Source organism: Xiphias gladius, chromosome 10, assembly GCF_016859285.1.
Source record: "Xiphias gladius isolate SHS-SW01 ecotype Sanya breed wild chromosome 10, ASM1685928v1, whole genome shotgun sequence".
NCBI classification, from domain to species: domain Eukaryota; kingdom Metazoa; phylum Chordata; class Actinopteri; order Istiophoriformes; family Xiphiidae; genus Xiphias; species Xiphias gladius.
The window spans coordinates 3955034-3968514 of record NC_053409.1 but is presented as its reverse complement, the minus strand read 5'-3'; the positions used below and the strand labels follow the sequence as shown (position 1 = coordinate 3968514).

At 39.4% G+C, this 13481-nt stretch overlaps 1 protein-coding gene across 1 annotated transcript in view; it reads left to right on the top strand.

Annotated features, from left to right (window-relative positions):
- nrxn3a (neurexin 3a) overlaps window positions 1-13481 on the top strand; it is a 241614-nt gene that overhangs the window by 25880 nt on the left and 202253 nt on the right. The window contains exon 5 of the mRNA XM_040137140.1: window positions 12453-12473. Within this exon, the coding sequence (XP_039993074.1) occupies window positions 12453-12473 (21 nt within the window). The remainder of the gene's footprint in view (window positions 1-12452; window positions 12474-13481) is intronic.

The window sequence follows — 13481 nt, the reverse complement described above, 5'->3', positions numbered from 1 at the left end:
CATTGTATGTGGTGTAACATACAGGCAGCCACGTCTGACCAGTGGCCAGATGTTGGAACAGCCATGTTGTGCCCATACGCTCTTGTCCATTAATTATGCCACAGTAAAAAGGTTTTCCTCCGTCGCACGCTCTCCACAAAAACTGGGTGACTGGATGTTATAGACATGGACTACGTGGACGATATTGCCATTGTGGCCCCCGCTGGTGGCCCCTGGTCATTCATGGTGAACTGGCTCCGTTATCTCAGCTGGAGCAGTAGAAAAGGTAGCAGACTTTCTCTGGAAGAGGAGAGCATTTCACGTAACACAAAGATGAGGATGTACAAATGCCCATGTCATCTTTGTCCTCCTCTATTATGCTGAGTTGTGGCTTCTCATCATGCCCTCGCGAGACAGAGACGGCTGTGCTGGCATTGCCACCTTCTGCGCATGCCTCCTGACCAGAGCCCAACCAGATACCTACAGATTACCACCCTTGGTTGGAAATGCCCCCTTGGGAGGCCTTGCCGCTGATAGAGGGACGTATTGGATGAAGAACATCGCCTCTGTGGTACCTCGCTGGACGAACCTACACCTTGGCACCTGGTTGCTTTTCCTGGAGGTTCCTAGTGGATTGCTCTATTAGTATAACTTCTATGCATAATATTTTCAAGAGTACTGAGAGAGAGTTAAAAAGGAATATTTTAATTATAGGATCTATATATGTACTTCAGGTAAAGTATTGTTACATTGTTAGTAAATAGGAATAAACATAGTGGAACGGGAATAGTGGAACAGTAATATATGAAACCCATCAGCAAACCTATCAATAACTACTCCAACCACAGCAATTTTTCTGCTATCTCAGTATTTCATTTTTCGCAGCACCTATGTCTGCTGTGCATTTACTAGAAAACACAACCTCTTTCAATCTGCAACTGTGCTGGCTCCCAGCTAATGGTCTACTAGCTGTATGCCGTTGTTACCCCAACAGGAGCAGATGGTTTCTGCAGCCCTCCCTGGCTGTTTCTCCAGCTGCCTGTGTATTCATATCAATATAAAACATGGCTGCTGGTGAAATCATTCAATAAGAAGATAATGGCTGTTATGAAGATGACGATGATGATGAAACCAATAATATTCAAGCCTTCGGCACTGTAATGACTCAATCCTTTATCCTTTGGGAATTGTGTGTTTGTGTGTGTGTGTGTGTGTGTGTGTGTGTGTGTGTGTGTGTGTGTGTGTGTGTGTGTGTACATACGTACCTTCCTTGTACTGGTTTACTTTCCACATTTATAACATGTAGAAAACAATCAGTTAAGCCAGCAGTGATGAATAAAAGACACAATTTGATATACTTAATTAATCCTTTGCTCTCCCACTTTATCCAACACATCATGAATAATCCCTTTAAGTTATCCTTCCCTTTAAGTAATCCACTTTGAGCTATAATCCCCCACTATCCTTGCCTCACCTTTTGGGTATTGAATTAAAAGCGAGTCATACCCTTACCTAGATTATTTCTCCACTGATGAATAAATACGTTTGTCAAAGCACCAATGAGTTACCCTGAAGACTGAGGATCTTTAGGGTGACCTATTCAGAAATTTCTCCTTTTTTAGGAGAAATTTCTGAATAGAGCTCGAGGATATAGATTCGTCACATTCATAAAACAGGAAAAATGTTTTGGAATTCCCTGATGCAGTAATTGTATCAAGTAAAATGCTGGTAAACCTGCCACTGGAAATTGTACCTGTGAGTATTTGATTGGTTCATTCACTGGTACCTTATTGAATATGTATGTATTTGCATGTTTCTCTGTCGCTATCCTTCTCTCTCTGTCCCCACACACACACACACACACACACACACACACACACCAAAGCCTGATGACAGGAACAGAGGCACAATACGGGGAAGTAAACTGTCAAAGGAAGTAGGTCAAGATAGAGAACAAAATAATCATAGAGCCGGAGGGAGGGCGAATGAATACAGCTGATCATCAGGAGACAGGCAGAGAGAGAATGAGCTTTGAGTGATGGATTAGTCAGTTAGTCAAACACAAGTGGGAAAAAGAACTGAAAGATGAATCTGTTAATCTGTTCTCTCTCTCTTGTTACTTCTTTTTATCTACTCTGTCCCCAGTGGTTGGAAGTATCCCTTCTGTCATTCCATCATATACGTTTTACTCTGTACATACATACAAGCCTATCCTCAACAGAAAAATTATAGCATTGGTTTTGTGGTAGAAAACTTAAACCAACTTTTGTTTACATTATCCTGACAAAAAACATTGTGTTGTGTTAGAGAATGTCTGTCTCAAGCAAAAGTATAAGTATTATGGCATTGGTATAGTGCTGCAAAACCCTTCAGGAAGAAGGCTGCAGTGGAGTGCTGCATGTGAAAAGCATTTGAATTTGACACTGGAGACTGTATTTAGTATCCCAAATCCTACCGTCAACCTGGTTTGTTTTAACCATGACCACAATCTTTCCCTAACCTTAAATAAGTATTATTTGCCTAAACTGAACCAGACCTTAACAACAGAGGCAGGCAGCAATGAAATTTTATCTGATTAAGAGACACAGTCATGAGCCTTACCTGACCAAAATACATAATATTAAATCCAGAATACTGGAAATTGATGGGTCTAGTTTTTTGGCAAAAATTGCATATACCAGTTTCTGAGTCTTAGATTTCTAGTGGAGGTGTTTTTAAAAAGAAACAAAAAACATTAAAACATGGATCATAAAAAACAAAACAAGTCCATATTTTCATGTGACTGATAAATTAAATGGACAATAGTTCTGAGACGTTGACTCTTACAATATAGCAGTATGACAGGATGACACAGGTTAATGTCGCAAAAAAACAAGTCCGGGTGAGGAGACTACACATACTCCACACACTACTTCCTGTCACTCTCTTTAATTCAATTCAGTTCAATTTTATTTATATAGTGCCAAATCATAACAGAGGTTATCTCTGGGTACTTTTCATGCAGAGCAGGTCTAGACTGTACTCTTTATGGTTATATTTACAGAGACCCAACATTCCTCCATGAGCAAGCACTTGGTGACAGCAGCAAGGAAAAACTCATTTTTAACAGGTAAAACCTGGCTAATGGTGGGCGGCTGTCAATTCAGTTTTATTTATATATTGCCTAATCGTAACAGAGGTTATCTCAGGGCACTTTTCATGCAGAGCAGGTCTAGACTGTACTCTTTATAGTTATATTTACAGAGACCCAACATTCCTCCATGAGCGAGCACTTGGCGACAGCAGCAAGGAAAAACTCCATTTTAACAGGTTGAACCTGGCTCATGGTGGGCGGCTGTCTGCCCTGACCGGCTGGGTTGAGAGAGAAAGGGAGGGGAGGGCATAGCACAGTATACGTACAACATAAAGATGTGTAACAACAATGAGACTAATAATAAAACTAATAATCATAATAATAGGGTGAATAATAGTACTAATAAAACTGAATATAATAATAGATGATAATCATAATATTTGACACAGTGGGTGTTGAGCAAGATCATTGGGGCAGTAAGTGGTTTTGCAGTCACAGATCCAGACTCTCTAGTACCAGGGGCAGAAATACCTGCAGAAAGTGACAGCAAGGGAGAGATGAGAAAGCACAAAACTACGGGAGAGAGAAGTCAAGTTAGTAACGAGCATTGATGCCATATGAATGCGTGCAGGTGGAGAGGAAGAGGAGGAGAGAGGAGTTTGGTGCATAATGGGAAGTAACCTGGCAGTCTAGGTCTATAGCAGCATAACTAGAGGATGGTTCAAGACTAGCCTGAGCCAGCCCTAACTGTTAGCTTTATCAAAAAGGAAGGTTTTAAGCCTACTCTTGAATGTGGAGAAGGTGTCTGCCTCCTGGACTGAAACTGGAAGATGGTTCCACAGTAGAGGAGCCCGATAACTAAAGGCTCTGCCTCCTATTCTACTTTTGGAGACTGTTGGAACCACAAGCAAGCCTGAGTTCTGGGAGCGCAGTGTTCTAAGGTACTATGAACTCTTTCAGATATGATGGTACCTGACCAATTGAGGAGGAGGATTTTAAATTCTATTCTGAATTTTACAGGGAGCCAATGCAGAGAAGCTAACACAGGAAAAATGTGATCTCTTTTCCTAGTTCCTGTCAGTACTCGCACTGCAGCATTCTGATTCAGCTGGAGAGTATTTAAAGATCTGTCGGGCCAACCTGATAATAAGGAATTACAATAATCCAGCCTAGAGGTATCAAAAGCATGGAGTAGTTTTTCTGCATCCTTTTGAGACAAGATGTGCCTGATTTTTACAATGTTACATAGGTGAAAAAAGGCAGTCCTTGAAGTTTGTTTTATGTGAGAGTTGAAGGACATCCTGATCAAAGAGGACTCTGAGATTCCTAACAGTGGTGCTGGAGGCCACGGCAATACCATCCAGAGTAACTTTATCATTAGATAAGGTGTTTCTGAGGTGTTGGGGGCCAAGTCCAATAACTTTAGTTTTGTCTGAGTTTAACAGCAGAAAGTTGCTGGTCATCCAGGTCTTTATATCCTTAAGGCATGCTTGAAGTTTAGTTAAGTGATTGGATTCACCAGGGTTCATTGACAGATACAATTGGGTATCATCGGCATAGCAATGGAAGTTTATAGAGTGTTTCCTAATAATATTGCCTAAAGGAAGCATATATAAGGTGAACAGAACTGGTCCAAGCACAGCACCTTGTGGAACTCCATGACTAACTTTTGAGTATATGGAGGATTTATCGTTAACATGCACAAACTGAAATCGATCTGATAAATAGGACCTAAACAAGCTTTGAGCGCTTCCTTAAATTCCAATTAAATGTTCCAGTCTCTGTAATAGGATATGATGGTCAATGGTATCGAATGCAGCACCAAGGTCTAACAAGTACAGAGAAAAGTCCTTTGTCCGATGCAGTAAGAAGGTAATTTGTAACTTTCACCAGTGCTGTCTCTGTGCTATGATGCACTCTAAATCCTGACTGAAAATCCTCAAATAAACTATTATCATTTAAAAAGTCACACAACTGGTCGGTGACAGCTTTCTTAAGGATTTTAGAGAGAAAGGGAAGTTTAGATATGGGTCTATAGTTGGCTAAACATATGGATCAAGAGTAGGGATTTTAAAAAGAGGTGTGATTACAGCTGTTTTAAAGGACAGCGGTACATAGCCTGTTAATAAAGACATATTGATTATATTTAGTAAAGAGGTGCTAACCAAAACTTCCTTAAGCAGCCCAGCTGGGATGGGGTCTAAGAGACAAGTTGATGGTTTAGATGAAGACATTACTGAAGTTAGTTGGCGAAGGTCGATGGGAGAAAAATTAATTATATATCAGGTTTTACAGCTGTTTCTAAGGATCCTGTGTTTGAGGATAAGTCGGTGCTGGTTGAGGGCAGGAGGTGGTGAATTTTCTAATAGTTATAATTTTATCATTAAAGAAGCTCATGAAATCGTCACTACTGAGAGCTATAGGAATACATGGATCAATAGAGCTATCACTCTCTGTCAGCCTGGTGAAGTATATGGTTAAATATGCAGAGATAATGTTATATTTTTTCATAGAGGCCCTAGGTTGGGGGGACCTCAGAGGATGCCTCCCAGTCTGAAAAGGGAGTTAATGCTTTGTGATTGAAACCATACGTTAGTGACATTTCTAAGGGAAAACAACTGCCTTATTTAAGAGTTGGCGGTCAAAGTTGATTTTCAGAGTGGTTCATTGGCTTTATACCCTCTCAAGAGCAGATCTGCAGACGCTTGATTTGACGCTGTAATTCTTGATATTAAACCTTTATATGCAATCAAGTCGGTGTCAGCGGAGTCTCATTCATCCTCTTCACATCATCATCACCACCTAATAAACTACACTGGTTACAGTGCTGAAAAGAAACCAAGGGTTGTTTTTATTTTCCTTTATTAGAGATGAGTAGTAGGCTGCTCTGGCATTACAGAGGGCCTTCCTATATGTTTTAAGACTAATATGCCAGGCTAAGCGGGATTCTTCCAGTTAGGAAGAACGCCATATTCTTTCAAGTTTTTGCGTAGTTTGTGTTAGTATACGGATTTGGGAGATAAACCATGGAGATAATCTCCTTTGTTTTATTATCTTCTTTTGTAGAAGGACAGTAGAGTCGAGTGTCATTCTCATTGAGCCTGCAGCACTATCAACAGGATGATCAATTTGGGAGGGACTAAAGTTAGCATAGGAGTCCTCTGTTATATTGGTGAATTAAGTGCTGATGGAATCAGTTCCTTAAATTTAGCTACAGCACTATCAGATAGACATCTAGAAAAGACATTTTTGGCTAATAGTTTGTAGTCCAGTAACAAGAATTCAAAAGTTATTAAATAATGGTCGGATAAAATTCTGTGGTAAGACTATTAAAATTTCGATGCCATACGTCAGAACAAGATCCAGGGTGTAGTTAAAATAGTGAGTGCGTTTACTTACACCCTGAGTGAAGCCAATTGAGTCTATCAATGAGAGAAACGCAGTGCTAATGCTATCATTATCAACATCCATGTGAATATTGAAATCAACTGCTATAATGACTTTATCTGTACTAAGGAATGAACTTGATAAAAGCTCTGAGAATTCAGATAAAAATTCAGAGTATGGGCCCGAAGCGCGATACGGTATAACAAATAGAATAAATTTAATGTTTAAGAGTCCAAATTTAATTCTCCTATTTTGTTGTACTTCTGCAGCGGCTGTCTTCATATTTAGTAGGTTTCTGTGTGTAACTCCTCTTCTGTTTATTTTTGAATCAATTAATTTAGGCGGTCGGGGGGCAGACACACTCTCTATGGGGGTTTGGGTGGGTGACTGCTGTAATGGAAGCACAGAGAAGCGTCTATGACCTCAACTCTGCCTCTTGGTCTCAACACTGGGCTGTCATGGTTTTGGTCTACGAATAAACTCAGTCAGATTTCTAGATGTGAAAGCTAGTCCATCCAAAGTGGGATGTATGCCATCTCTCCTGATCAGACCAGGTCTTCCCCAAAAAGTCCACCAGTTATCCACAAAGCCCACTTCATTTGCTGGACACCACCTCGACAGCCAGTGGTTGAATGATGACATGCGGCTATCCATGTCATTACTGGTCAAATTAGGCAGGGGCCCAGAGAAAACTACGGAGTCCGACATTGTCTTTACATACGTACGTACACACCGACTTAACATTAATTTTTCTATCCTCCGATTGGTGTCGGAATCGGGTGTCGTTACCACCAACGTGAATAACAATCTTACTATATTTATGTTTATCCTTAGTCAGCAGTTTAAAATAGGATTCAATGTCGCCTGCGCGGGCCCCAGGAATGCATTTGACTATGGTTGCCGATGTCGCTAACTTCACGCTTCTCAAGATAGAGCTGCCAATAACCAGAGTTGGTTTCTCAGCAGGTGTGTTGCTGAGTGGGGAGTATCTGTTTGAAACGTGAACTGGTTGGTGGTGAACCGTGGGCTTCTGCTTAGGGCTACGCTTCTTGTTACGGACAGTCAGGCTGCTGCCGGAGTGAGAGTGGGAGCTACGCTGGGTCGGCTCGCACTTGCTACTGGGGGCTGGCTAACTACCGCGGCTAACAATTTGGTTTCCATGGTGTTGAGCCGTTCTTCCAATTGACTGAGCCTCGCTTCCATCACTGCAAATAAACTACATTTATTACATGTACCATTATTGCTAAAGGAGGCAGAGGAATAACTAAACCTGAAACACACTGAGCAAGATAGAGCAGGAGAGAGAGAAGCCATCGCTAATTGTTAAGCTAAAGTAACTAGTGGATGTGAAAAGTGTGTAAACAACTGTGATAGATAGAAACACACTAACAGAAAGAGAAAGCTAATAGTCCTTAGGCAGAACTGAAGTACGTTTAAATGTACAGCAGGTAATTAGCTGTTGTAATGAAGAAAATAGCAAAATTAACTGGGTAGAAGCAGAGCAGCAAAACTCGCTACTAGTCAGACAGAAGCTGGCAACAGGAAACGACACAATTCGCTTACCTCAGCACGTCACGTTTATCTGTCTCTGTTTCCATCTGTCTAACCTACACATTCGTTTGTGTGTGTGTGTGCGTGCACATACACGCTTAATCCACTTGAAACTCCTGCTGTTAAGAGTGTTCCTTCTCTGTTGGTATTGGAGTATGTAGTTCAGTGCTATGGTATCTCAAATGAACCGATTCACAAAGTAAACAAAAATACTGAAGTTTTAGCAAGCTTATCCCAACACACACACACACACACACACACACACACACACACACACACACACACACAGATCCTCGATGATCATTTGACCAACTTTTTCCATGTTGGAGCACAGCTGACACAAGCGCTTCAGTTTAAACTGAATTAATATCTAATGCATATCTGATTGACTTCCATCTGCTTGGGTTCACATTAATACCCTAACATGCCCAATTAGTCCTTGCTAAGAATATTTGATGCATCTTAAGTCTGTTACTTCATTCAGTAAGCCTGTTACTTCATTTTCCAGCTACTTCATTTCTCTTAGTGGCCTAACTAACTAAATCAGATATATTTCAATAATTAGAGAAGGGCAATGGTTTTGATGATAAACATTGCCAGTTTTTTGCGCTGCTAATGTGTTGGGGCCTTTGGAAGGAAATATCAGTTCACTGATCTGTCCAGTATTTGGAGATGTTTTCTCAAATTCCATGGTGCACTTGACAGTCAGAATTTGTTATCAGTCTTCATTGTTTCTTTATTACAGTTATTGTTTTTCAAAAAGACTGTAACTACTCTAATTCTAAAGGTTAACCAAAATAATTAAAATACTTAATCAAATTTAAAGCGAGACTATGTAACTTTTGTTAAGCAGCGGCAACAGTGTCCTCTGCTTCAGTACTTACAGGATGCTGGCTTATTAAATTCTGTTTGAGTGTAAGCTATGAGTTATAGTATGTGTAACTTAGTGTTTTGTTTGCTCCTACTGAATGAAACTATAAAGTTATTTTATTGGAATTCACCCTCCTAACAATAGCATAATGAATTGCAGCCACAAACAGCATTACAGAAACTGAATTTCCTCACCAAACTGCCACTTCAACACAGTAACCAATGCATAGAAGAAGACAGTGTTAGAATATACGTTACCAGTCAAGTAAAGTTGATGCCATTGCCAAGTCTGTTTGGAAACCCAGGTGTTCGTTTTGTTGTTGTTGGACCCAGGGTTATTTTTGTCTTGCTCTGCAGTTTGTCACATTTTTTTTTTTAGCCTTTTTGACCTATTGCTGATCTTAGTCTTTTCTTCTTATTTGTAATGCTCAAAGCTTCAGTTGATGGTGGCTGTTCCATTTCCCCCAACATGTTTGTTGTGTTGTTTGGTCATCTTCCTTTTTGCTCTTTTAATGCTTTATATTGGCTGGTAAACTATTAAGTGACTCACAACTGCCACCCACTGCTACGGAGTGTGCCATTGGTGTCTTAGCTTTTATGTCAGAACCTTTTATTCAAACATTGTTGCTTGTGGATACGCATATGACGGTATCGCTCAGCTGGCACATCCAGAAAGGGGTTGTACCCAATCATTTTAGAAAAAGTAGGATGTAGCAGCCAAAATGAAAGTAACGGTGGGTTTGGTAAATTATTTTTATTGTTTGGAAATCTAACTCTTGTTTTTTTAAGAGAAGGAATTTACTTTTTGTACATTTAAATGTTAGTATTTTGGAGTTTCACATTTTTTGTTCTTGGGCTCTGTGCTTCTGCACATTCAATTTAAAAGAAAACAATGGATACATTAAAGTGCCAAGTCTCAGCTTTGATTTGAGTAGGCTTACATCAATATTGAAAGAACTGTGAGTTAGATATACAGAGGGTGAAAAATTAAAGGAAAAACCAACATAAAGTGTCTTAGTAATGTGTTGGGTCACCATATGCCACCAGAACAGCTTCATTGTGCCTTGGCATTGATTCCACAAGTCTTTGGAACTCTACTGGAAAGATGGAACACCATTCTTCCAAAGGATATTCCCTCATTTGTTGTTTTGATGATGGCGGTGAAGAGCACTGTCTAACACATCGGTCCAAAATCTCCCATAGGTGTTCAATTGGGTTGAGATCTTGTGACTGCAAAGGCCATTGCAAATGATTAACATCATTTTCATACTCATCAAACCATTCAGTGACCCCTTGTGCCTTTTGGATTGTGGCATTGTCATCCTGTTACTACGCAGGTTTTTCAAATTTTTCCTTTAATTTGTCACTCACCCGTAGCCCTTTTAACACATGGAGCCCAAATTGCAAGGGTTCAAAAGTAACTGGGAACTTGGCTCCTTAAATGTTTCTTGGGAAGCTGTGGGTCATTTCACTTTTAGTTCATGCAGAAAAGAGCTCACATGTGGCTCAGAGTGGACTGAGGGCTGAGAGTCGCCATATAGATTGAGGTGGAGTTGTCTGTCAGTATGAGCATTAAAGAGGTGACCATACAAATGAAGAAGATAATGAGGCTAAAAAAACCCCAGCAAAAATCTATCAGAGGTATACAGGAGAATTCTGTGTGCTCAGATTCAGCCAAATGCATCAGGACAATTATCCTAAATATACAGCCAAAGCAACCAAATAATTTTTCAGGGTGAAGGGTGACTGGCCGAGTCAAGGACTGACTAAAGGTGGGGAGACCCCACAACAAGCTGAAGAGCTGAAGGTGGCTGCAGTGAAGCTCTGGGAGAGCATCACCAGGGAAGATACTAAGCGTCTGCTTGTCTGTGGGTCAAAGACTTCTTGCAGTAAGGTTAAAGGATTTTCCACAAAATAGTAAATATGATGATTTTGTTTTGACTTCATATGTATCTGTCAAATTACTTTTGAACCACTAAACGTTGAGCACTGGTTGTGTAGCTCACAGGGCTATATATCACACACAGTTACTACTCAAATTAAAGCTGAGACTTGACAATTTTATATAGTATACATTATTTTATTTTAAATTGAATTTAATGAAGCAGAGAGAGCCTGAAGAAAAAAAAGTGTAACTATCTAAATAATTAGGGTGTGGACTGTAGGTTCACTTTAATGTGTTAGTAATACTGTTGAAAAGAAGAGGCAAAATACATTTGATTATGCTGATTATTTAAATTTGTTTAGCACCACCTGTTTGCAATCGCCAGTCAGTTTTTCCATGTAGCTTCAGTACATATCAGTAATACCTGTCATTTGTTAATGCAATTAATGTTTCTACTATGCTATGAAATTTTATAACAGATTTAAATGTCTCAACTAGTAAGTTAGTCTCCATATTTGTGTTCAAAATAAATCCAATAAGCCACCCATAAGAATGGTATGCATGTCTGATTCTTTCTCTATATCCCACTCGTTTAAGAGTGGGATATAGAGGCAGCTTGTTAGAGCCTGTAACCATTTGTTTAGTGGCAAGAGTTATGCATACAATTAAACTGAAATGCTAGTTTTTTCATTGTATTGTTGTTTATTTTATTTTTTTTACACCATTATTATTTTATTATAATGTCTACAGACTTGTCACATTCCCTCTCTCTTTTTTTTTTTTTTTTTTGGCAAGGCCGGTAGCCATCTGTCTGTATGACATTATCTTACCATCATTTTCCTTTTTCCCAAGGGTGATATTGGTAATGTAACCAGCTATGTATGGTTTTCACTTAGAAATGGACACCATTCAGAGACCATTTTGTTGACCTCAGACTTTTAATCTAGTGTCGCCATGTGGTCAAAATTCCCACCTGACTACCACTTTAATCTATGACAAAAGCTCTAAAAGTAATGACCATTTTTCCAAAAGTTTTGCTGTGGATATTCATTGTCTCCAGGAGAATCCTGGATTTTTGATGTTAGTGGCCCCATGGTTTTAACTGACGCTATACTTTTGCCCAACTCCTGCAGTGTCTGTCAGAATAACAAAATCATCAGTATGGGGCTTAATCTGTCCAACACTTGCACTTCACATCATTGCAGCGTCTATGGGCTGGAATATGGAGCTATAAAGATGTAGGTTTGTTCTGTCAAACCTTGGACTTTGTCAACAAAGGTCACAAGTCACTTAAAGAATGAACGTCATTTTAATTGGGATTTTGTTGCCTTTGTGTATGTCTTTATAATTGAGCAACAGCAACCGCAGATACTGACCAAATAAGGTAATGTGTCTACACTGGGATGCAACAGAAAGACAAAGTGTGTTTTTCCGTAGAGGGAAGAGATGCCTTTTTTCTTCACGCTGGATATTTCTCTCTGACTTTCATGTCACTGAATGATGGTTTGAAACCAAATGTTGCTGATTTAACCCCTAATTGCTAAAACCTTCTGTATTTTAACATACATACAAATGGCTGTGCCCACTGCCAGCCCTCTGTATGGATTATTAAGGGTATAATGTTTTGCATGATAGTCACCATGCAAGTAATATGAGTGCTTCTAATGCTGGCTTTGTTTGCTTGTTTTCTGTCTCCTTCTATTCCAGATGTCATCAGTAATATGCCAGGTGAGTTTGAATGAAAACATTGTAAAATGTAAATCTATGACAACCTTAGCAATTATTTGTATAGCTGCAGATTTCCAGACAGGCTAGGGCGATACAAATATAGTATGTGCTTGATGATTCTGCAGTGTGAAGCTACTGGTGAACCATCTTAAAGGTAGATTCACTGCTACATTATGGTCTAACACAATGAGTACACTGTATAAAAAGTTGCAAAAAAGAAAGAACAGTAAAAGTAGTGTGCACAAAGGAATATAGAAGATGAAACAATAGGGTGTATATTTATATAAAAGGGTGAATATAAATGATAGATAAAGTACACTACATTTGCCCTTTAATGACAAATTGATAAGCTATTTCTGTATTTAAGGTTATTATTTAGTAAATGGAAGTTTCTAGATGGATTTCATACCTTCTTGGCATTTGGGTTATTTTTTGCACATACAATGAAAATGCTATCAGCGATAGAAAACCTCAGTTTTTCCAGTCTTTATCGAAATTGAAATAGTCATGCTCCACTCAGTTTTATAATGATTTTCGACTCCCTGTTTAGCTGTCTGGCCACAGCTTTACTGGTTTGATTGACTCTTGCCATTTGCATAGTATTGTTTTTGGCCACAACAGACAGCTGTTTTTAGCAAAAAAGTAGTAAAAACCAAAAATCCATTGTACACTACCTGCTAACCTCCAAACACCAGACAGACACAGTTAGTGACTAGCTAACCAGTGGAGCATTAGCAGGAAGGTAGAGACCAAAACGAGAGCTAAAATAGAGTGACTGTTGGACTTACATTCATCAGGTGGTCAAAAATAACTGCAAATCAAGGATAATGTTGCTCCATAACTAGTGGATTTGTAATAAGCAAGTGTTCGCTAACACTTTCACTATATCAATAAGAAGGTGATGATATATCAGTGTTGTGTTCACAACTTGTTAAATGTCTTTGAGCATGGATTTACATATAGTAACACAATGTTATTTCTTATGAGGAAGCCTCCTGCTCAACCACA